At 37.3% G+C, this 25,499-nt stretch overlaps 2 protein-coding genes across 2 annotated transcripts in view; both read left to right on the forward strand.

Annotated features, from left to right (window-relative positions):
- Nucleotides 1-25,499, forward strand: part of LOC109150737 — a 67,602-nt gene that overhangs the window by 15,297 nt on the left and 26,806 nt on the right. Inside the window, exons 2-3 of the mRNA XM_019298724.1 lie at nt 12,004-13,648; nt 15,502-15,564. Of these exons, the coding sequence (XP_019154269.1) occupies nt 12,004-13,648; nt 15,502-15,554 (1,698 nt within the window). The 3' untranslated portion in view covers nt 15,555-15,564. The remainder of the gene's footprint in view (nt 1-12,003; nt 13,649-15,501; nt 15,565-25,499) is intronic.
- LOC109150764 (probable disease resistance protein At1g58390) lies at nt 19,839-21,456 on the forward strand. The gene is made up of 2 exons (XM_019298753.1): nt 19,839-20,631; nt 20,671-21,456. The coding sequence occupies exons 1-2, from the start codon at nt 19,956-19,958 to the stop codon at nt 20,997-20,999; spliced, it is 1,005 nt and encodes a 334-aa protein (XP_019154298.1). The 5' UTR covers nt 19,839-19,955; the 3' UTR covers nt 21,000-21,456.

The raw sequence follows: 25,499 nt of genomic DNA on the forward strand, positions 1-25,499 counted from the left end.
TTACAATGGTGGACATGTTCATGGGGTTGTACTGGATATAGATCATGTGAAGGTGAGTGTAAATGAAGTTAGTGATCCAAGTGCACATGTACCAATCCCCACCAGTGAGGTTCAGCTTGTAGGTGATGCAATTCAACACTTTATTGCTTGGCCAAAGAAGCTGGTAGAGTTATGTACTGAAGTTGATACGGTATGTACACTGAAAATATTTCTATTTTAAAATAGTAAGTACTTTCCTTTTTAAAATAATAATTCTTACTTGTATTATAATTCACAGTCAAAAGAAAAGACCAAATTGACTTTTCAATCGGGTGTGCAATCCGTACATCAACAATTCACTATAGCTGATCCAGATTCTTTGACTGATGGATGCAAAAAGGCCTTTTCAATCGCTCGCCATCTTGAACACCATCTTGTGGTCCATGTGGCTCGTGGTATTATGGGCAATATTGACTATGACTTGTACCTTGCAAGTGATGATATAATGCGTTTCTTAAAAATGGAGACTATCGATGTTTCTCTAGTTCAGTTCTTTATGAGGTAATAAGTTCTTTAGTATTATTTATTCATAATAGTTTTATATTTATATAGTTGGTAATCTATATATAATTGGTTGTGTTTGTTAATAGGGGTATTTACATTAGTTTTGAGTTGGCATCAAAAGACATGTATGGCTTCCTAGATCCATATTGGATTCAACCACAAATGAATAATATGGAGGACAGGAATTCTTATATAAATGCCACCATGCAGTCTGGGAAGAAATTTGTATACTTAGTCCCATATGTTCTCAAGTAAGTAATAATTACGTTTTAAATAAAAGTACTTATTGATGTTATCACATTTGTGCATGTTTTTATAGCTATTTTGAATCATCTCAGTAACTAAGTTCTTTAATCTTGCCTATTTAATACGTGTTTCCCTTGTTTTATCATTAGGACATGGTTTTACACTTGTTTTGAATGTCTTACGGTGTTTGGTAGTATTTTTTTCACCATTATAGGTTAAGTGTAAAAGCAAGGGGAGATTTTCAAGCACGACTAGATCAAAAAGAGGAAGAAGTCGAAGCATCAAAGCCTCGACGCGTCGAGCCCGCCTATCGACGCGACGAGAATTTCCAGTAGCTAATGTTCGTGCCAGACAAGAGGCTTGACGCGTCGAGCATATTCTCGACGTGTCGAGAATGCGGAATGCTGAATTTTTAGAACTTTCCTAAAAGAAGTCCATTGGGTTTCCTCTATAAAAGAATAATCTTCCACCAACCCTAGAGTTCTTCTTTTTTCCCAGATTTTGGTATTGGAAGGCAACGAAGAGCAAGAACCAAGAGGACCAATTTGAAGATTTACAATTAGCTTTGGAGTAGAGAATTGGCTAGGAAGATTCAGGAGAATTCTTTCACTCTTTCTCTTATTCCTATTGTTGTTTGTTTATCTTTCAAAACTGTATTGATTGCTATTATGGCCATGAGTGGCTAAAACCCTTAGGGATTTTTGGGTGAATTTGTTTATGAACCTATGTGCCTAGTTCTTTAATTTCTTAATATATTTATGTTTGGTTTTATGATTTGTGTTGCAATCTTGTTTTAATTTGTTGTTGCTAGTAATTAAAGGCCTAAATTACTTGCTTCATAGCCATATTCATGTCATAACGAGAGTTAGGCATAAATTAGGGCACATACGATTGCACTTGACTGTTGCACATTGAGAAAGGCAACTTGGTTGGGGAATTTATTCTAGATTGTTTCGCATCGAGAGATGGTAGTAATTGAGAATATTTGAATGTTGTTCTTTGTTCTTATTGAGTGTTTAAGCCACGAGAGTGGAAATTCACTAGGATTAGAGATTACGAGAGTAATTCTATTCCACTCTGCATTCTCACACAAGTCTAAATTCCAAACTAAATATTACAAACTTTAATTGGCACTAGGTGGTTAGACATTGTGATCCCAAGAATCCTGCTTTGCTCTATTGCTTACAAAACCTTGTTAATTAGTTTATTATGCCTTTTATTTTCTACAATTATCCAATCTTCAAGTTTCGTTCAGATTAGTTCCATATGAGTAACCAAGTAGCTAGTGCTTAGTACCTCACTTCCATGTGGTTCGACAACCCGAATACTCGGGGTATTATTTGTTTGCCCCAAATTACTGCAATCACGTATATATAATATATTTTTATTATATATTATATTCACTTAAAACTAATAAATTATTTATTTGTAGTGAGCATTGAATGTTGATAACGATTTGTCCTCGATTAAATGAAATTTTTTGGTTTGATTCACTTGGTCATGGGCCGCGTGAAGACATTAAACATATAATGGAAACGTATGTAAATTTATATAATTAATTAATAGTTATCATTAAGCTAGTGATGTCAAGTATTTATATATATTTTATGTCTTATATTAATAGGTGTATGACTGCAACAAACATGATGAGTGGAAAGAAACAAAATCGTTCACCAAAATGGACTATATGTTCGGTAAGTACTTCATTCACTTTGTAAAACATGCAAACTTATTGTTTTTTATTAATTTATTTTAATTTTATTGTAATTCAAATGTACGTAGTGTGCTATACAAAAAGGGTGGTTATTATGTGATGAAGTTCATGTTGGAAATTGTTTCCAACAACCTAAGCAAAGGAATGGATAAGGCAAGTAATTTAATAATATATCTTTTTTCTTCAAATGTTTAAAAATACTTGATTATTTATTATTTTTATTTCTTTTGAACTTTGTAGGCTTTGGAAAGACAAGGAAGATTGCATGCCCTACAACTAACAAGAGATTGATGAAGTTAGAGACAAATGGTCTAAGTTTCTTATTGATGAATGAGTTAATAAAACGCTTCTTAGTTGATACTTTACGTCTAAAATTAGTTTATGTTTATTGGCTTGATGTTTAGTAGTTTTGTTGAATTGTGTCCTTTATATTAGTTTCATGTTTAGTAGTTTGAATTAGTTTAATGAATTAGTTGATGTTGAATGTTAAATTGCTAGCTGCGCAGGATCTGAAAATTGATACAGGTTGGGGTAGAAACCATAAAACAATTATAATATAAAAAAATGTAAATATCTGACGTCGTATTGTTTAAAAATAAATAAATAATTTATGACGTCGGCTTTTAACGTAAAGCCGACGTCGTATAATATTTTTTTTAAAAACAATACAACGTCGTATATTTTTTAAAAATTAAATTAATTAACATACGACGTCGGCTTTCCCTAAAAGCCGACATCGTATGTTAATTATTTTTTTTTTTAAAAAAAATAAATACTATACGACGTCGGCTTTACCCTAAAATCCGACGTCGTATGTTAATTAATTTAATTTAAAAAAAATATACGACGTCGGTTGTTTAACCGACGTCGTATCATTTACTTACTACGTCTCTAAATTCGACGTAGAAAGATAACCGACATTAAATGGGGTATTTTAACTGACATTAAAGCTGTTTTCTGTAGTAGTGTATGTAGGTATGTTGTATGAGCACATATAACTAGTGTTTATTTTGGTGTTATTTTTTTTGTTTAATTTTTTTGCCTCAAATTAAAGAAAAAATGGATGAATTAAGCTTATTTCTTTCCCTTTTTGGAAATATATATAGGAAGGCTTGGAGAAACTGTTGAAAGAAATGACAAATTTAGTATGTGCATAGCGTTGAGCTGAAATGGTCTGTGCGGGCAATTCGTTCTCAGAAATCTGATGGATGCAGCATTGCTGCCATGGCAAAAGAATGAATTTATTCATTTAAAGTCTGTTTTGTTTCATAAGTGCAAGTGAAGTGAAGTGAAGTGAAGTGTGTGTTTGTACAGATCAGATAATCTGGAGGTTCTAAAATTGGTAAATGCTTGCAAATTAAAGGTCTAAAATGGGAGCTATCAGAAGGAGGGTTCCGTCGATTGAAGAGGTTGGTAATTGAAAGCAGAAGTCTCCAATATTGGAATGCTGTGGGTGACCATTTCCCTGTGCTCGAATCTTTAGAGATAAGTGATTGCTTGAGGTTGAAAGAAATCCCTAGTGGTTTTGCTGATATCACCACACTTGCATTGATTCAGTTAAGCAAATGTAGGGATTCCGTTCTGGCTTCTGCAAAGTGGATTCAAGCTGAGCAAAACAACTATGGAAATGATGCCCTCCTTATTCGTTCCAAAAATATTTTGGTCTCTTTCTATCCCTATGATATATCTCTCACCATTTAACATGCACTTTATACTAGCTACTTGAATTTTTTTATGGTTGATGGTTGCAATGGATAATCATCGGATCTGTATTCTCTCACTTCATCTGACAAATTTTGAATGTGCATAGTGGGCTGGTGAGCTGAAATGGTCTGATGCATGAATTCTGCCATAGCATTATTGCTGTTTGCAAGAAGGTCGGATGAGATGGAGCTGAACTTGAATTCTCCATCTCAAGTCTCAATTTTTTGAGTTTTCAAAGGAACCCACCCTCACTCACTCACTCTTGTTTGAATTCATTGTTATATATGTTATACACACAAACACATATATATAATGTTAGTTCTCATACATGTATGTTTTACCATATCAATAAATTAAAATTGTAGTTTTTTCATCACCAAGTCGAGTTAATTAAATTAAATTAACTAATAATAATAATTTCTCCATCTGAAATAAGTCTGAACTGTACTGTTTTATTTTTGTAGCCAATTAAGTGAACTGTTTTGACTGTTTTGTTTCAACGATCCTTAGCCACGTACTGCACAGTTTACTCATTTTACCCCATTATCTAATCTATCTCATTCTTATTTCTTAATTCTTAAACACAGACAATTAAGTTTTGGAGCTGAGTTTCTGTACAAAACCTACCTTAGCTTGCATGGTTTTCTTGAGTAACTTGTGTTTCGAATTCATCTATCCTCGACCTAGTCTCAACTAGTCAACTGTACTCTTATTTATTTGTATATACCCTTTAGCTTAGTAGAACTGTAGAAGCATCAGCTATAGGCATTAATTTTATTATTTTTTTTTTAAAAAAGTTACGATCGAACCCACGTCATAGTCTAAATTAAAAAATAAATAAAATATGTATCTATACAACGTCAGTTATACCACAACCGATGTCAAATAAATAAATAAATAGGTTATGAAGTCGGTTGACTCGGTCGTCTTAACCTAAATTTAATTTTTTTTTTTTTAAAATACTATATGACGTTGGTTATACAAACAACCAATGTTGTATAGTTTGTTAATTTTTTTATTTATTTAAAATGAATTATGACGTCGGTTTTTATCAAAAATCGATTTTAAAAGTTTTTTTTTTTAAAAAAATATAAATATATTTAATATTTTGACGTCGATTTTGTATACCACCGACGTTATATGTGTGACGTTGTAGGTGATTTATGGAGTTTTTTCCCAAAATGGTCCCTCGACTATTGCTCATTCTCAATTTTGCATTTCGACTTTTAATTGCACCCAATGTGGTCCCTTGACTTTTAAAAACTCCCCCAAATTGGTCCTCCGTTAGAAATTTCGTCTATTGAGTGTTAAAATGAAGGGTATTTTCGTCCATTTACCTATTATATGCCTAATATACTCTGAAAAATAGTCAAGGGACCATTTTGGGAATAGTCGAGGGATCATTTTGAGAAAAACTCATTTATTTATTTCATTTTTTTTATTTCCGTTTTTGTAAGACTATCAAATTAGAGTTTCTATACTTTTTTTTTACAAATACAAATAGTTAAATTCCACAATCAAACCTCAAAATTTTAAACTTTCTATACAAATTTGTTCATTCTGTCTAAACATACAAACTTTTCCTCTAATCCTATCAAGTTTTACAATAAGTTCTGTAATTTTCAAAAATATAATACTCATATACGTTTTATGTTCACACACACACACTAAAACTTCAATAGACAATCAATCACTATGTATCATATTAAATATTATTTTTACCATTGAAAATAACATTACTATTTTTATCAGTTTAGACACCCAAAATGTACTCTTCACTTCTCGGTCACTATGCCTTTTGAAAATAAAATTATTATTTTTACAATCAATCGTTATGCTCTGGCACTTCTTCGAACTGAGAAGTACGCGTCACTTCTCGGTCAATGACAAAATCTTAAAAAATATTTTTGAAAAGTTGGCTTAACTTAGCCTGTAAGGCCATTAGTTTCATTCCAAAGTTAGTACAAACCATAGCTACCATTTCCAAATGCCTATCTACCCAGATGTACATCATGCTAAAGAGAGTCTAGAACTATGGCTATCAATTTTATGTCTTAAAGGACAAGTAAAATAAACCAAATGCAAAAATAATTAGCACAAAACAAACAATTCTAAACCTAAAGTCTCATCATTTACCAATATTACAAGTTCTTGTCATTTTGAAGTTTGTTTGTATTTTATATATGAATGTTAATAAACTTAAATTTGAAATTTAAACTTGTTTACCATAGTACGTAAAAAAATAATAATTTTATTTTAACTATAAAAATAATATTTAATGTAATACATAGTGATTGATTGTCTTTTGAAGTTTTAATATGATTATATGATAATATATATATGAGTATTTATGAATGTTACGAAATTTATTGTAAAATTTTATAGGGATGGGGGAAAAATTTGTACGTTTAGACAAAAGGAAAAAAATTGTAGAGAACGTTTAAAATTTTGAGATTTGATTGTGGATTTTAACTATTTATATTTGTAAGAAAAAAAATGTATAAAAATTATAATTTGATAGTGTTAAAAAGTGGAAATAAATGAGTTTTTCTCAAAATGATCCCTCGACTATTTCCAAAATGGTCCTTCGACTATTTTTCAGAGTATATTAGGCATATAATAGGTGAATAGACGAAAATGCCCTTCATTGTAACACTCAATAGATGAAATTTCTAACGGAGGACCAATTTCGGGGAGTTTTTAAAAGTCAAGGGACCACATTGGGTGCAATTAAAAGTCGAAATGCAAAATTGAGAATAAGTGATAGTCGAGGGACCATTTTGGGAAAAAACTCTGATTTATGTAATAGCGTTAATTATCATGACTTTCAATAGTCACAAAAGTGACTCTTTTTAGGGCTGTGTTCATCGGACGGGTTCGGATTTCGAGAATGGAAATCCGTTCGGTTTTCGGATTACAGCTATTAATCCCCTATCCGTTTATTTTTTAAGGTTAAACTTATCGGATATGTAAAAATCGGATTTCGGACTAAATCGGATATGAGTAAAAAATTCATAAAAACTGCAAATTAACTACTAAATAAGTAAATCAGCACTAATTAAGTTGTAACTTGTTAACTTCTAAGTAGTAACTACTACTAGTTAACAATTTACAACTTCAAAATCACAAGTTCACAACTTAAAAGTTAGTCCTATGCTATGCCCCTAACAGCTAACAAGTTATATAAACTTTACAGCTTACAACTTACAATGCAAGTTACAATTCAAAAACAGTTTACAGATTCAAATTATCAAAAAATCAGCTGTTAAAGAACCATTCAAAAACTAAATGCAGCAACAGCAAGCCAGCAACTCATGCACTCAGCAATCAGCATTCATCATCTTCCTGCTTAAGGTGCAAACTTAAATAACACACACAAAAAAAAAAAAAAAAAAAAAAAAAAAAAAAAAAAAAACTGAAAAGAATAACAGTTGAATATTTTTTGCTCACAAATCCAAAATAGGCTCAGATTGCTGTGTTTTCATATCATTAAGATTTGGGGGAAATTGCTTCTAAAGTTTTGGAACAAAATCCAAAACTTGAGCAACATACCAACCCCAAGTCCTTCGATTTAGACAAAGGTAGAAGCATCATCATAGCCCATACTACTGCACATACTGAACTGAATCAACTGATATTGTTATACCTGTAAAGCAGTAACCTGATGTTCAATCAAGTGGAACTGTGGAAGGGGCTGAGGCACTAAAACGCACTTACATAATTGAATTCATAAGCCATAACTCATAACAGAATGATAATCTAATTTTCTAAGAGAACAGAATAACAGCTGAATATAATACTGAGAGAAGAATGAATGAACATTATTGCAATGGTTGGTAGGGAAGTTCCAGCACTCCTAACTCCAATTGGCAACTCTACAAATAAAAAAACACATATTAAGTATCATAAAAAAATATACATAATAATGAAAGTATTTAAGTAGTAGTTTATTACCTTTTTCAAGCCTTTCACAATCATCAATATTTTCTTCAATCTGTATAGGTTGATTTGGTAATCTCAACCAATCATGTGTACAAATTAAAGTTTCCACAATCTTAGGAGTTAAGGAACTCCTAAATGGATCCAACACTCTACCACTGGTTGAAAAAACACTTTTCGAAGCCACAGTGGATATTGGAACTGCAAGAATATCCCTTGCCATTTTAGAGAGAATTGGCAGTCTATCAGAGTTCACCTTCCACCATTTTAGGATATCAAAATCAACCTTATCTTCCACAATGGCCTCACTCAAATATTTTTGCAGGTCAGTCTGTTTAAGGCTTCCACCACTCTCTATCCCCTTTGCCTTTTCAATTGACTTTTCAACTTACCTTGTGGCCTACCAACAGTTATAACACTAGGCTGCACAGTCACAGGTTGAGAAGGTTGGCAACAGCAGCTTGTTCAGTGTTCACATCCACAGAGTAAGTGGCTGCATAATCATTGTACAGCTCAAGAAGTGCAGATTGGACCTTATCAAAACAGGCTTTGCCTTTATCATCACCATAAAGTTGAGTTAACTGGGTAGGCATGTACTTAACTTTATCTCTAGGGTCCAAAATAGTTCCAAAGAAGATCACACAGTTCATTTTTTCAGGGTCCCCCGAATATTTCAGAAACTTAGTTTTCATTTGGGTGCCCATTTCCTGTAACAATGCAAAGAATTAATATTTGTTAATAGACAAATTTGTTAAAAAATTAACACTTTAACAGGAATGAAATTTACCTTTTCAGATCCAGGTTCACCACCAGTCATGTCATCTAATATGCAACTAAGATCAGAGATCTCACTGAAGAAAGTGTTAGATGTCACATAAAGAGAACCAGAAATTCTTACAGTCATGTCATAGAACGTTTTTAGCAGAGTTACCAAGCTTTTCACATCAAACCAATCCATAAAAGTAGGCACAGAGGTACCAAGGTCAGTAGAAAATGAGGAATCATTCCCCAAATAGGCATCAAAGACTGCCTGGTACTGGATTGCAGTGTTCAGCATCATATATGTGCTATTCCATCTTGTAGGAACATCCAGCTGCAAAGCTGATTTGGCTTCCACCCCAATAAGTTCAGCAAGATCTCTAAATTTTTTTAGCCTTGCAGGGGAGTTCCTAACCCATCTAACTGCTTCCCTAACCCTTTTAACTGAACTATCAGCAAACTTCAACCCATCTTGCACCACCAGATTCAGAATGTGGGCTATACACCTCATGTGCATGTACTTAGACCTTACAGAAGTGGTATCCCAAGACATCAACTTACTCTTAAAAAATCCCATAGCAGTATCATTGGAAGAGGCATTGTCAACTGTGACAGTAAAGACATTCTTAATACCTCACTCAACCAGACAAGTCTCCAAGGCCTTGGTTATATACTCTCCCCTATGAGATGAAACATGGACAAAGGCTATGGTTTTTTTTGTTGAGCTTCCACTGATCATCAATGAAATGTGCAGTAATGCACATGTAGTTTATCCTCTGTACAGAGATCCATGTGTCAGTGGTTAAGCTAACTCTTTGTGAGCTACACTTAAAAATTTGTTTAAGGACTAGTCTCTCATCTAGGTATCTTTGGAAAATATCCCTCGACACGCATTGTCCACCTATAAGGGATTTGGAACCTAGGGCAAGCAACTATAATAAATCTCCTAAACCCTATCCCCTCAACAAACCTAATTGGGCAACTCATCTATTATAATCATCTCACATAAAGCCCTCCTAATGGCTTCCTGATTAAACACCCATGTGCCTAAGGCCCCAATTACCCCTTCAGAACCCTCTGGTGTAGGGGATGAGACAGCATTGAAGGTCAGAAGTGACTGCCTTGTACTCTTGGAGTTAGGATTTTTAAGACAGCTGACCATATGATTTCTTAAAGAGGAAGTGCCATCTTTTTTTGGCTGACAATGAAATTGCCTAGAACAGTATAGGCACCTCCCCTGGCCTTAATCAGCAATTTGTCTTTATCATATATCTTTTCAAACTGTTCCCACACCTTTGATATAGCCTCAACCTCTTTTCTCTTTTTTTTTTTCTGGAATAGCAAGAGTCACCTGAGGCTGCTGAGGTATCTCAGTGCCTTGGGGTTGTCCCTCCTGAGTTGAAGGTTGTGGTCCAGAACTAGGTTCAGAGATGCTCTCCATCTATAAAGATGGGCATCAACAATATTCAGATTTCAGACAATTATTTGTTAAACAGAAAAACAGATTGCCAGATCAAGCATACAAACAATTGAAAGAAATCCAGATTCAGACACTTGTTTGTGTCATCATCTATCAAGATTTCATGATATTACATTTACATATTTACTATGCACAAACAGTTAAGAACATTTAAGGGTCATACTTCCACAAACATATTCACAAAGAAATCCAGATTCAGGAATTTTATCCAGTTTATCATTATCTGGATTTCAGTTAAGGGCTTCCACCATTTCACATTTAAGCATTTAACTTTTCAAGGGACATCACAATTCAAAATAGATCACATAACATCACAAAACATTGGATAATCACAACACTTTTCAGTTAAGGGCTTCCACCATCAGAAGATTCAGAACATCAGATAATAAGAATATATCACAAGTCACAGTTAAGGGCTTCCACCATAAAAATATAACATATTCTGATATTCATAATACAACACAAACAAATCAACATTCAGTGAGCCAGTGACTAAAATCAACAAATCATACATAAAAAAAAAAAAAAAAAAATAGGGTTTGCGATTACAACAGCTTCCACCATAAAAATATAACAAATTCATAATACAACACAAACAAATCAACATGCAGTGAATAAAATCAACAAATCATAAATATAAAAACTAGGGTTTCAGCTTTACTTGATTTCCCCTAAATATTCCCCGGAGAACAAGGGTCTCTACTCTGTAATCACCACGATAAGGGCTTCCACCACCGTCCACCGGAGTACTGGACAATCGGACTATCGGAGTCTCGGAGATGTCTGAGATTCGAGAGATTCAGACTTTAGAACTAGGGTTCTAAAGTAACAGAGAGAGACTATCGGAGAACAAGAAAGGAGAAGAGATCAGACTCTGAGTTAGAGTCTCATAAACTCAAAGAGAACTAAGAAGTGAGAAGATCAGAACAGAGAACTCAGAGTCTCAGAGAAGAGACGAAGAGTCTAGAGAGTAGAGAGATTAGAGAAGCTGAGGTCTGCGACTGCGCAAATGAAGAGCTAGGGTAAATGAGCTGATCAACATACGCTTATATACTTAGCTAATACGACGTCGTGTAGTACTAGGGGTGTGCAAACCCTAATATATTTCGGGCGGGTCAGATGTGATTTTACACTACCTTATCCGAGCCCTCTATTCTGACGTCGTTTAGGCCTTCGGGTCGGATAATGACTGTTCGGATACGGTTCAGGTTGGATGGTGTTTGGCGAATTTCGGATCGGACGGTTTTGTCGGATTCCTTCGATTTTGCACAGCCCTAACTCTTTTTGTCTTTCTAAAGACTAAAACAGTTCCTTCAAAAATCAAAGACTAAAATAGTCGTTTATAAAAATTATAGTTTTGATTTCTAATATATTTTTGAACCACAAATTAACTCATTTTCAGGGACTAATTAAGAGCCAAATTTATAAATTATGGTAATTAAGAACTACACTTGTGCTTGTCCTATAATTTAGGGACTAAAATTGCAAATATGACAAGAAAGGAAGAAGCTAATTTAAAAATTAGGTTTATTTGAACTCTGGCGTTGACCAACGAATTCCGGTTTACATTGTATCAGATCGATCTATGTAAGTCTTCTGATTTTCCGACGCAAATTAAATGGCTTACGCTGCTGTAACTTCACTTATGGAAACACTTTCTCTAAATTTCTTGCAATCACAACCACCCTTTCCTCTTGAAGATTTAGCGGAACAGATCAGAGACGATGGCAATGAAAATCTTAGCTTGCTGCAACAAATTCTTGAGGATATGGCGATGGAAGATGTAGAGTTGGACGAAGCGTCTTCAAAGGGTTGGATGAAGCTTCATGGAATCTTCAATAATCGATCAGTAAAACATAGTGATTACACCAAGAAGAAGAAGTTAATTAAAAGTGGAAAGCAGCAGCAGCTGCTTGCAGAGTGTTCATCACAAAATGAAAGAATCACTAATAGGCTCAGGGAGGTGGGTGAAGTCAAACAAAAGATAGTTTCTCTCCATCAAAATCTTGGCTTGCTGCAACAAAGTCTTGAGAAAATGGAGATCGCCTGTCATGATGCGAGGGTGATGAAAGATTTAGAGGCGCAGATCAGAGATGCATCATTCAAAGCGGAAGAAAGGATTGAGATGGAGTTGACTGCCATTTATCTAGCAAAGGATAGTCTTAATGTAACAGCTTGCCTGCTCAGGCTTCATCAAATCTTCAATGAAGCACAGAAACAGACTGATTACCAGATCAGGGATGGTAATGAAAATCTTAGCTTGCTGGACGAAGAAATTGTTGAGGCTCAGATTAGAGAGATGGCGTTGGAAGCGTCACCAGCGCGTTACCCCAGGCTTTATGGAAAGAAGCAGCTTGATCGGGTCAGAAAGGTGGGTGAAGTCGAACAAAAGATGGCCTCTCTCCATGAAAATCTTAGCTTGCTGCAGGACATTCTTCAGAAATCTGAGATTGGCAATGATGTTGCGGGGGCGATGAAAGATTTAGAGGCAACGATGAGAGATGTATGGTTCAAAGCCGAAGAAAGGATTGAGATGGAGTTGACTACCATTTATCTAGCAAAGGATAGTCTTCTTCATCTAACAGCTTGCCTGCTCAGTAGGCTTCATGAAATCTTCAAAGAAGCAGAAAAACAGACTAATTACCACAGGAATGAGTTGATTAGGCTTGCAAAGGTTTCACTCCTTGGTGGGATTCGACGAAGAGGACTACAGCTTGCCAGATCATCACTGCATGATCTAGTACACAAGAAAAATATTGTGAGTAACTTTTCCAGAAACGCTTCAAAGTTTGACGGTGGAATGGTCGGTTGTGTGAAGCCGTTCGAGAAGATATTGGATCAGCTGCTCACGCAACAAACAACTAAGGCGAGACAAGTTGTTTCAATTGTTGGCATGGGAGGAATAGGCAAGACCATGTTAGCACACAAAGTTTATGAACATCCGTCAATTACTTCTTATTTTGACATACGAGCATGGGTTACTGTATCCCAAGAGTTTAACCAGGAACAAATGCTCCGATGCCTTATTGGTTGTGTTATTGCAGCATCAAGAGATGAACTCCATAAACAGAGCACTGACCAAGATCAATTAGCTGAACGCCTGCGTAAACACTTGAAGGAACAGAGGTATTTGATAGTGATGGATGATATATGGAGCACTAATGCTTGGGATAGTGTGCAAAGATGCTTTCCAGATGATAATAATGGTAGTCGTATACTATTGACTTCTCGACTCAGAGAGGTGGCAGAATATGCAAGCTCAGGTAACTCTCCTCTTAACATGCCTTTCTTAGATGCCAATGAAAGTTGGAATCTCTACTGCAAAGTCTTTGGTAAAACTGAATTCTTTCTAGTGTTTGACCAAATTGGGAGAGACATAGTGAAGAAATGTAAAGGTTTACCTCTAGCTATTACTATAGCAGCTAGTCTTCTCTCCAAGACAGAAGAGGAGGAGGAAAAGTGGAAGAATGTTGCAAAAAGTGTAATGGGTGATTCTAGTGATGCATGTTCTAGAATACTATATTTGAGTTACAATCAATTACCACACCACTTAAAAGCATGTTTTCTATATTTTGGAATTTTTAAAGAAGATTATGAGATCTCTGTGGAGGAGTTGGTTAGGTTGTGGGCGGCAGAGGGATTTTTGAGCACTGTGAAGCATGTGAATTTGGAGAAAGTGGCTATGGAATGCTTGCAAGATCTTGTTGATAGAAGTCTTGTTATTGTTAGTAAACATAGCTACAATGGGGAAATGAAGAGAATAAGGATCCATGATCTGTTGCGAGATTTGTGCTTGAGAGAAGCTAGACTTGAAAATCTATTGAATGTCAATGGAGTTAAAAGACCTTGTCGTTGGATAACCCATACACCAAGATCTTTCTATAATAAAGTTAGGTATGAAGATGAGTGCTTTCACAAACCTCATTCCTTTCACCTAACTACTCATCATTTTTACTATTCTGGTAATGCAATTGTGGAACATCTAGTTTCACACTTGAAACTACTAAGAGTAGTAGACATGAGAAATGGAATTTGGTATGGAGTTATAAACCTAAATGTGTTTGCAAATCTTGTTCATTTGAGATATTTAGCATTGTCCACATATATGCCTAATGAGATAAAGCTCTTTGAGCATTGGAATATGCAAAGTTTGATTGTTAGTGGGGATGGTGCTATATTGTATTCTTCAGGGGAATCTGGAATTTGGAAAATGCCACTACTAAGGAATTTTTGCATTGGAAGAATTTGTTCATTAGAAACTTCGTCGGTTGTTTATAGAAACTTAGAGAATATATCTTGGTTGGATTCTCACTTATGTACAAAGGATCTGTTTACAATGATTCCGAATTTAAAAAAATTGGGAGTTGATGGTGGATACTCTTTTTATAGTCTAAATAGTCTAGATTGGGTTTATAATTTTGTGCACTTGGAGCAGCTTGAGAAACTAAGCATCAAAAGGTGGACGAAATTCAACCTTGATATGTGTAGCATCCCATGGGCAACTAGTTTACCAAATCTTAAGAAGCTCAGCTTCTTGGAGTCTAATCTGAAGTGGTGTGAGCTGAGCGCTATTAGTATGTTGCCTAATCTGGAGGTTCTAAAATTGATAGATGCTTGTGATGGCCTAGAGTGGGAGACATCTGATGGAGGGTACCATAGATTGAAGAGGTTGGTAATTAAAAAAATAGATTTGGTATGTTGGAATGCTGTGGCTGACCATTTCCCTATGCTCGAATGTTTAGAGATAAGTGAGTGCTATTCGTTGAAAGAAATCCCTCGTGGTTTTGCCCATATCACCACTCTAGCATTGATTCAGTTAAGCGGATGTAGGGATTCCGTTGTGGCTTCTGCAAAGTGGATTCAAGAAGAGCAAAACAACAACTATGGAAATGATGCCCTCCTTGTTCGTTCCGAAAATATTGGGTCTCTTTCTATCCCTCTGATATATCTCGACTCGCACCATTTAACATGCACTTCATACTACTTTAATTTTTCATGGCTGATGGTTACAATGGATAATCATCTATCTGATCTGTTTTCTCTCACTTGTATCTCATATTTACTTATCTATCTAACTGTGTTCACCTTTTCTTTTTACCGAATTTATTGTTTCCAGACTTACAAAACATGGTAGTAGGCTTGAGGAGGAAGAGAGTGATGAATGAATAGCAGTAGGTATGTTTTATGAGCACATATAACTGTTTATTTTGTGTCAGAGAAAAATGAATTAAGCTTATTGCTTAATTTTCAGTTTTTGAAAGTATATATAGGAAGGCCTGCAGAAATTGTTGGAAGGCATGACAAATTTTGCATAGTGGGCTGGTGAGCTTCTCAGAAATCTGATGCATGGTGCTCACATAGCATTGCAGTTTGCAGGAAGGGTCAGAGCTGAACTTCAATTCTCCATCTCAAGAAGTCTCAATTTTTTGAGTTTTCAAAGGAACCCATCCACCCTCACTCTGTCTTGTTTGAATTCATTGTTATAATGTTAGTTCTCATACATGCATGTATGTTTTACCATATGAATAAAATTGTAGTTTTATCATATCATCAAATGCTGGAGATTAAAGCCAACTTCAGATTGAGATTCAAATGCTGCTAGATTAGCTTGTGCTTCCCCTGTGTAAGAGATCAGATTTGCTGAACTTCAATTCTCCATCTCAAGTCTCAATTTTTTGAGTTTTCAAAGGAACCCACCCTCACTCACTGTACTCACTCTTGTTTGAATTCATTGTTATATATGTTATACACAAACACATATAATGTATGTTCTCATACCTGTTTTATCATATCAATAAAATTGTAGTTTTATCATCACCAAGTCGAGGTAATTAAATTAAATTAACTAATCATTTCTCCATCTAAGTCAGTCTGAACTGTTTCATTTTTGTAGCCAAGTGAAATCCTTTCACTGTTTTGTTTCACCGATCCTTAGCCACAGAAGCTCTTTGAGCATTGGAATATGCAAAGTTATTGTTAGTGGGGAGGGTGTTACATTGGATTCCTCTGAGGCATTTAGAAAATGTCATTATTAAGGAATTTTTGCAAGTTATTGTTAGTGGGGAGGGTGAAAATGTCATTATTAAGGAATTTTTGCAAGCTATTGTTAGTGGGGAGGGTGTTACATTGGCGAATTTTTTCATATTTTAAGTTATGTACAGAGGATCTGTTTAATTGTACAGGTTTTTTTTTTTTGGTGTAAACCACATTGTGGTCCAGGTCCACCCAGTTCGCTCCGAGAGGCACAGAAGCTGGCCCAAAGAAAATTGTCACTTGTGGGAATCGAACTCGAGTTATCCCAAAATTCTCTCCCACAAAGAGAGCTCATTTGCCACTTGAGCTACTCTGTTGGGTTAATTGTATAGATTTGATGTTGCTGGGAAATTAATTAGTTCTGTAATATATGGAGTCTCTGTTTTTAATGACTTGTCTTTCTTCATTTCAAGTGCAACTTTGTCTGTAGTTCATAGAAACTTTGAGATCAGAATATATCTAATTGGTTGGTTGGTTGGATCCTTATAGGGCGTTTGGTTGGAGGGGGGAATTATGTGGGAAAGGAATTGTAATTCCATGGGAGTTTAATTACTGGGAATAAAGTGGGAATTTAAATTCCAGTGTTTGGTTGATAGGAATAGAATTACTGGGAATTTCAATTCCAATGTTTGGTATACATGGGAATTGAAAGGGAATAAGTAGTATAAAGTCAAAAATATCCATTATTGTTGTTAGACATTAATTTTAGATTAAAAAAGGAAGGGATAATTTTGACTCATCACTATCTTTTTTTCTCAAGAATTAAAATACCAGGGAGGACATGGGATTTTAATTCCATGAAAATGAGGGAATTGCAATTCCCTCCAACCAAAGTACGGAATTTAATGGCCTTTGGAATTAGGTGGGAATTAAGTGGGAAGGGAATTTAAAATCCCTCCAACCAAACGCCCTGTTAGTTCTGTACAAATTAAAGCATATGTTTACCAGGATTCCAATTTTAAAAAATAAAAATAAAAATCGACGTGACATGATTTTCGTTCTGAAAATCTATCAAATCTTAAGAAGCTCAACTTCTTTAATTAGTACTTATCTGCCTCAGGGCCGTATTTTAAGTTTTGGTGGCCCTGTTCTAGTAAATAAATGTGGCCCTACCAAAATCATAATTTTTAAAACTAATACATGCAAGTTTCGAACCTTTGACCTCCAAGTTAAAATACAATAAATACACATTCTTACCATCTCTTCATGAAACCTTTAAAGTTTAATTGAAAACTTTTTAATTTTTATTTTTAAACTAGCTAGGTAAAAATTAAATATTGAACCTCTAAAATTTGGGGCCCCTCTAAAATTGGGGGCCCTGTGCGGTAGCCCAGCTTGCACAGCCTAAAATCCGGCCCTGTCTGCCTACCATGGAGTGATATATATGAGGCTTATTGGTATGCTACCGAATCTACAGGTTCTAAAAGTGAAAGGTGGCCATGGTTGGGGTGCGGTTTAGGAGAGTGGGAGGCATTAGATGGTGGATTCCGTGCATTGAAGAGGTTGGTAATAGAAAATAGTAATTTCCATGATTGGAATGCTACTATACCGGTCACCATTTCTCTATGCTTGAATGCTTATCATTACGTAAATGTCATGATGGGGAAGAGATTCCTAAAGGTTTTACTGATATCATCACACTAGCATTAGTTCAATTATACGAATATTGGGATTCCTTACTAGCTTCCGCAAAGTGGATTCAAGATGAGCAAGGCAACAACCACTATGGAAATGTCATCCTAGCTAGCTTGTTCATTCCAAAAAGATTAGCTAGGTCTCTTTCTATTATATCTGTCTCTCTATTTTTGTGGTCCCGTTCTTGTAAATAAATGAGATCGTACCAAAAGGTCCCCCCCTTCAAGCGTTTAGCGGGGTATTTATAGGTAGGAGTGAGGGACACATGCCGAGAGGTTGACATGAGCGCCACGTGCCCTCCATGCACTTGCTAACCGGGTCGGCTGAGGAGAGATGACGAACACATGTACAGATGTGTCTGACTAACTGATTGCTTATTGGAATCATGTTTATATGGAAAGTATATGTGCTCGGGGGTCTTGGGCGGACGATCAGGTCAGGACTGAGCATAGTGAAGTTAAGGCAACGGCTCATTAAGCCAATGCGTTAATTAGCCTTCAGGTCGGGTCGGTCAAGCGCTGTGTTGCGGTTGGTTCAGGTTCGGAAATGGTCCGTGTCTCGAGGCGGTTCGAATCCGACCAGGTCCTGGGCACAAGAAGTACATAAGGCCGGGGTATTTTCCCTATTAACTTATACTAGCAAATGTAATACTAAATCATAAATAAAATGTTTGTTACTTATTATATGAGAAAATGTAATACTTTTACATTTTGATGTAAAAGTATTACTTTTTTTTTTTAGGGATAAAGTACAAATAAGCTACTGAACTATTTGGGAAACAACAATTAAGCCACCGAACTCAAATAACCCCCAAATAAGCCATTGAACCCATAAAAAAAGAGCAATTAACATTTTTAATAGGTTAACTCCAGGTTTTTGTTGACTGGATTGCCAAATTTTACTTTATTTATGTTTTTTTTTTATTATAATCCACGAACATAATGATATATTTTAAAGTAATTATAATCAAAATGGTTTTGTCTTGTCTAGATCTAATGTATTTATTTATTATTTTTTAAACAGAACCCAATGAAAAAATAATAATAAATAAATCAAATATCGACAAGATAAAACTATTTTGATTATAATTACTTTTAGTCCCACCGTTAGTATTTCCATCAAGAGGCCGTGTAATCTAGAGGTATTTTGACCTTTCTTCTCATCCAAGACTATGTTTGACTAAAGAAATGAGAACATTAAACCTAAAACCTAAGAAACCTCACCGGCCCATGTTGGAACGAACGAAACGATGTAGCTTTTGTTTCCCATTCTCGTTGTTCGAAGAGCCATCTTCGAATATCGGAGGAGGAGGACAAAGCGCCTGGATTAAAAGAGAAGAGACAAACATAAAAAGACCAAAATACCCTTTGATTATACGGCCTCTTGACGGAAATATTAACGGTGGACTAAAAGTGGAACACATTCAATAACAGTGGTTGTAAAGTGGCAAAAAAAATTAAAGTGAACTGAAATAGGAAACGCCCCTATAACAGTAGGACCAAAATTGGAATTCACTCAATTAAATAGTCGCATATAAAAGTTACTGTTTTGGTTTCTAATATATTTTTGAACGACAAACTAACTAATTTGTGAGTAATTAAGAGCCAAGTTTATAAATAATTATGATAATTAAGAAGTACAATATGGTTTATCTTATAATATAGGGACTAAAACTGCCATTATGACAAGAAAGAAAGAAGCTAATTTTAGAATGATGATGTATTGTTTGTTTGGACTCATTCATGTTTACATTGGAGTCACCGCCGGCCTGCAAGTTTGGAAGCGTTTGGAGCCATTTCTTGTAGAGTGTCTTCTCAAATTTGCCCAGACTGATTCACCAAAAAACAAAAGATCTTTGATTTCTTTGTAATTCTTCCTAGTTGTACTCTGATCGACAGACGCATGCTAATGGCTTACGCTGCTGTAACTTCACTTATGGAAACACTTTCTCTACATTTCTTGCAATCACAACCACGCTTGCCTCTTCACGATTTAGAGGCACAGATGAGAGATGGCAATGAAAATCTTGGCTTGCTGCAGCAAATTCTTGAGGATATGGCAGTGGAAGTGGACAAAGCGTCTGGGTCTTCAAATGGAAATGAAAATCTTAGATGTATAAAGGCTTGCCTCCCCAGCAGGCTTCATGGAGTAAAACAGACTGAATATTACCCCAAGAAGAAGAAGATGATTAAAAGTGAAAAGCAGCTTGCAGAGAGTTCATCACAAAATGAAAGAATCGCTAATGCTGGGGATAGTATACTATTGAGTTCTCGGCTAAGAGAGGTGGGTGAAGTCAAACAAAAGATGGTCTCTCTCCATCAAAATCTTGGTTTCCTCCAAGAAAGTCTTGAAAAATCTGAGATCTGTTATGATAATGCGGGGGCGATGAAAGATGTAGAGGCAGAGATGAGAGATGTATTGTTCAAAGCCGAAGAAAGGATTGAGATGGAGTTGACTACCATTTATCTAGCAAAGGATACTCGTCTTCATATAACAGCTTGCGTGCTCAGGCTTCATGAAATCTTCATTGAAGCAGAAAAACAGACTGATTACCTCAAGAATGAGTTGATGATTAGGATCAAAAGTGAATACCCACTAATTGCAAAGGCGGCTTCATCACAAAATGAAACAATCACTGATGATGCTTCACTCTTTGGTCGGATGCGACGAAGAGGACTACTGCTTGTGAAAGGATTAGCACACAAGAACACTACTGTGAGTAAATTTTCCAAAAGTGCATCAAATTTGGACAATAGAATGGTGGGATGCCATGAGGTGTTCATGACGATATTGGATAAGCTCATGCAACAATCAACTAAGGGGAGACAAGTTGTTTCCATTGTTGGCATGAGAGGAATAGGCAAGACCACTTTAGCACACAAACTTTATGAAGATCCATCAGTTACTTCTTATTTCGACAAGCGAGCATGGGTTACTGTATCCTAAGAGTATAACTTGGAACGAATGCTCCGGTGCCTTATTGGTTGTGTTATTGCAGCATCAAGAGATGAACTCCATGAACAGAGCAATGACCAATACCAATTAGCAGAAAGGTTGTATAATGTTTGAAAGGTCAGAGATATTTGATAGTGATCGATGATATATGGAGTACTACTGCTTGGGATAGTCCTAAAAGATGTTTTCCAGATGATAATAATGGAAGTTGTATACTATTGACTTCTCGGCTCAAAGTGGTGGCTAAATATGCTAGCTCAGGTAACTCTACCATTAACATGCCTTTCTTAGATGCCGATGATAGTTGGAGTCTCTACTGCAAAGTGTTTGGTAAAATTAAATTCCCTTTAATGTTTGAGCAAATTGGTAGAGACATAGTAAAGAAATGAGAAGGATTACCTCTAGCTATTACTATAGTAACTAGTCTTCTCTCCAACACACAGGAGGATAAGGAAAAGTGGAAGAATGTTGCAAAAAGTATAATTGGGGATTTTAATGATGCATTTTCCAGAGTACTATATATGAATTAAAACCAATTACCACACCACTTAAAAGCTTGCTTTTGTATTTTGGAGTTTTTCGGGAAGACTATGAGATCCCCGTGAGGAAGTTGGTTAGGTTGTGGACAGCAGTGGGATTTTTGAGGGTTGTGAAGCATGTGAATTTGGAGGAAGTGGCTATGGAATGCTTGCAAGATCTTGTTGATAGAAGTCTTGTTATAGTTAGCAAACAAAGTCACAATGGGGAAATGAAGAGAATAAGGATCTATGATTTGTTACGAGATTTGTGCTTGAGGGAAGCTAGACTTGAAAATCTCTTGAATGTCAACGGAGTTAAAAAAAACCTTGTTGGATAACTCATACATCAACATCTTTCTATGATAACATATTCAGGTTTGAAGATGAGTGTTTTCACAAATCTCATTCCTTTCACTTAACTCATGTTTACTATTCTTGGGATACAGATGTGAAACCTCTATTTTCACACTTGAAACTACTAAGAGTACTAGACATGAGATATAGAGCTTTGGATGCAAATATATACCTAAAAGTGCATGCAAATCTTGTCCATTTGAGATACTTAGCTTTGTATACAAATGGCGGTTGTATTATAAACTTCTCAGAGCATTGGAATACTATGCAAACTTTTATTGTTAGTGGGGGTGGTGTTATATTGTATTTGTTAGGACTTGTATTTACGGTAGACTAGAATTCTATTCTTGTGTGTGTTAGACTAGGACTTTAGTTTTACTTCCTTGCTGTATATATCCTTTGTGTTGTCGTCTGATTATAATCATCAATATACAACTACATTCATCTGGTATCAAGAGACCCGAGTTCTTTATTATTTTTTTCTCCCGATGGATCAGCAAGCCAGTAACGCCGCCGTCTCTTCCGAACGAACTGTCTCGGTTCCAGGCGTGACGGCTCCTACGGCTAATCTTTCGCTTTCTGCTGCTCACCATTTTGTTTCGGTGAAACTCACGCCCCGGAACTATTTGTTCTGGCGGACTCAGTTGGTGCCTTTTCTCAGTGGTCAGGGTTTGCTTGGCTTCGTTGATGGCACGTATCCTTGTCCTTCTATCGCCCCCGTTGTCGCTGTTTCTCCTGATGCTACCGTGGCCGAGTCTGCTGTGCCCGATCCGTCTGTAGCTTGTGCGATGTGGTTGTAGCAAGACCAAGCAGTCCTTTCGATGCTAATCTCCTCTTTCTCTCTGAGGAGGTTATGCATCATGTGGTAGGTCGGACGACGTCTCGGCAGGTTTGGCTGGCGATTGAACGTGCTCTTGGTTCGACCACTCGCGCAAGTATTCTCCGTTTGCTTGGACAGTTGCAAAATCTTCGGCAAGGGACTGAGTCAGTGGCCAACTACCTTGGTCGTGCGCAGGTCATAGTCGAGGACTTGGCCTTGGCCGGTCGCCATGTTTCGTTGGATGACCAAAATTTGTATGTTTTCCGTGGGTTGCGCTCGGAGTATTAGCCTCTTGCGGCGACTCTGACGACAGGTGAGCCGGTCTCTCTTACTGAACTCGCGGATTTTCTGGTTGCGCACGAGTTTATCTGTGCGGACGATGGTGCTGTTGGGGGGCCCTCTGGTCCGGAGGCTATGGCTGTACAGCGTGGCGGCAGGTCTGGTGGCCAGCATGGTCGGGGTGGCCGTGGCCGTGGGCAGTGCGACCGCGGTCGTGGTCAGAATCGCGTTGGTGATGGCCGCTCTTATGTTCCGCGGTGTTAGTTGTGCCATGCCCAAGGGCACACTGCTCATACGTGCTTTCAGCGTTATGCTCAGGATCTGGCTCGTCAGGCTCATATGGCTTTTCAGGCTGGTGATGCTGATTCTGCGGGTCCTCATGATTGGTTCCCCGACACCGGTGATACGATCACGCCACCCCGGATGCCTCGGTGATGTCCTCTATGGCTGAGTATACTGGCCCGGACACTCTCCGTGTTGGAAATGGTGCATGTTTGCCTATTTCTGACCACGACCGCGATTCTGAAAAAATCGTCATGTCGTTGAGACCGGCCTTGCTTTAATGGCTCAGGCTTATGTTCCTATTCGGTTTTGGGAGTATGCTTTTGAGGTCGCAGTCTATCTTATTAATAGATTGCCCACGTCTGTTCTGGGGAATTCGAGTCCGTATCATTTACTATATCGCTTTCCTCCCTCATATTCTTTTCTGAGAGTCTTCTGGTGTCCTTGTTTTCCATTACTTCGCCCGTATAATAAAATAAACTTGAGTATCGGTCGGCTCCCTGTGTGTTTTTAGGGTATCCTGACTCTTTTCGTGGTTATCGTTGCATGAATCTTGCCACTAATAAGGTTTTTGTTTGCCAACACGTGAGATTTGATGAATCTGTGTTCCCTTTTGTTTTTGCTTCTGCTCCGCAGGTTTTGCACTCTGGAGATGCATCTGATCCGTGGTTTGTGGTCTCTGTGCGTGTTGCCTCTTGCTTGCCGTCACTACCTGTTTTGGCAGCTCCCCGTGCAGCACAGGAGACTGGTGTCGTGTCTGACTCACAACAGGCGATGCCTTTGCGTGCTGCTGCTCCATCCAGTGTAGCAGCGACTGCCACAACACCCACGAAAGCTCCGGTTCGGCGTCGGTAGCTCCTCCCGAGGTCGCACTCTATGTCCTTGCGCAGTATGGGGGTGGCTGCCGGGGATCATGTGGCACTGGTTGCTCAGCCTTCTAATCCGGATCCAACGTGCTTTTCTCAAGCGGTGAAATCTCCGCAGTGGCGTGAGGCGATGGACATTGGATTTAATGCATTATTGCATAATCACATATGACGGCTAGTTCCGGAGGTTCACGGTATGAATAATATTGTCGGTTGTAAGTGGGTTTTCCAGACTAAGCGTAAGGCGGATGGTTCTGTTGAGCGATATAAGGTCAAACTCGTGGCCAAGGGGTTTAACCAAGTGGCTGGTCAGGATTTTTTCAATACGTTTAGTCCGGTGGTCAAACCCACCACGGTCCGTTTGTTGCTCTCTCTTGCCGTGTCTCGTGACTGGGTGATCCGGCAGCTTGATATTCACAATGCGTTTCTCAATGGCAATTTGTGGGAGACCGTTTATATGCGTCAGCCGCCTGGGTATGAAGATAAGAGTAAACCGGGTCATGTCTGTTTGCTACAACGGTCGCTCTATGGTCTTAAACAGGCTCCGCGGGCGTGGTTTACCCGGTTACATGATTTTTTTGGTTTCTGCTGGGTTTGCTTCCTCGAAAACTAATGTGTCTTTGTTTATTCACTCTACACTAGTACAAAATTGAGAATACAAGACCTACTTTCTGAGACACCTTTAGGAAGAAGGTGTTGTAGAAAGAAAATGATAAAACTTTCCGTGTCACCAACCGGGTAAAGGTGCCTCAGATATTATATTATTAAAATAATAATAAAGGTATCCGCGACACTCGCTATAAAAGGTGCCTCAGATATTATATTATTAAAATAATAATACAAGAATCCGCGGCACCCGCTAAAGGTGTCTCGAATATTTTATTATTAAAATAATAATAATGGTATCCACGGCACCCTCTCAAAAAGGTGCCGCGGATACCTGGTCAATTTTGATTATTATTTTTTCCTTAACTTGTCGCGATCAAAGCCAAATTATTCAATCACTACCAGTCCACGCTCTCATCAGCCTCTTAGCTACCATCGTCCCCACTTCACTACCTCCATCGTAAAAATCGCACACGGTCCACGTCGCCATCACACAAGCTCCATCGTTGCCGGCTCTGATTGGTTGAATAGAAGTCCATCGGTGCGGTTCTCGCTCTCAGAATGGACGAATTTGGTGAGAACAGAGGAGAAATTCTCCTTGGTGGGACGCTTTGCAAGAGAACGACCTACGCTGGACCGTTTAAGAACGGAGTTGCGAGACTCTACGGCCAGAAGGGGAGTTACACATTGGATCGCTTGATAAACGGTGCATCCTTTTGCGATTCTCATCAGAGGCTGATTGTAGACGTGTGTGGCTTCGAAATCA

Source organism: Ipomoea nil, unplaced genomic scaffold (assembly GCF_001879475.1).
Source record: "Ipomoea nil cultivar Tokyo-kokei standard unplaced genomic scaffold, Asagao_1.1 scaffold2280, whole genome shotgun sequence".
In the NCBI taxonomy this organism is placed as follows: Eukaryota; Viridiplantae; Streptophyta; class Magnoliopsida; order Solanales; family Convolvulaceae; genus Ipomoea; species Ipomoea nil.

Coding starts and splice junctions, on each gene's coding strand:
- LOC109150764 (XM_019298753.1), top strand. CDS start 19,956: ATGCTAATGGCTTACGCTGCTGTAACTTCACTTATGGAAACACTTTCT. Junction 20,632..20,670: donor GAATGAGTTGATGATTAGGA/TCAAAAGTGAAT, acceptor AGGCGGCTTCAT/CACAAAATGAAACAATCACT.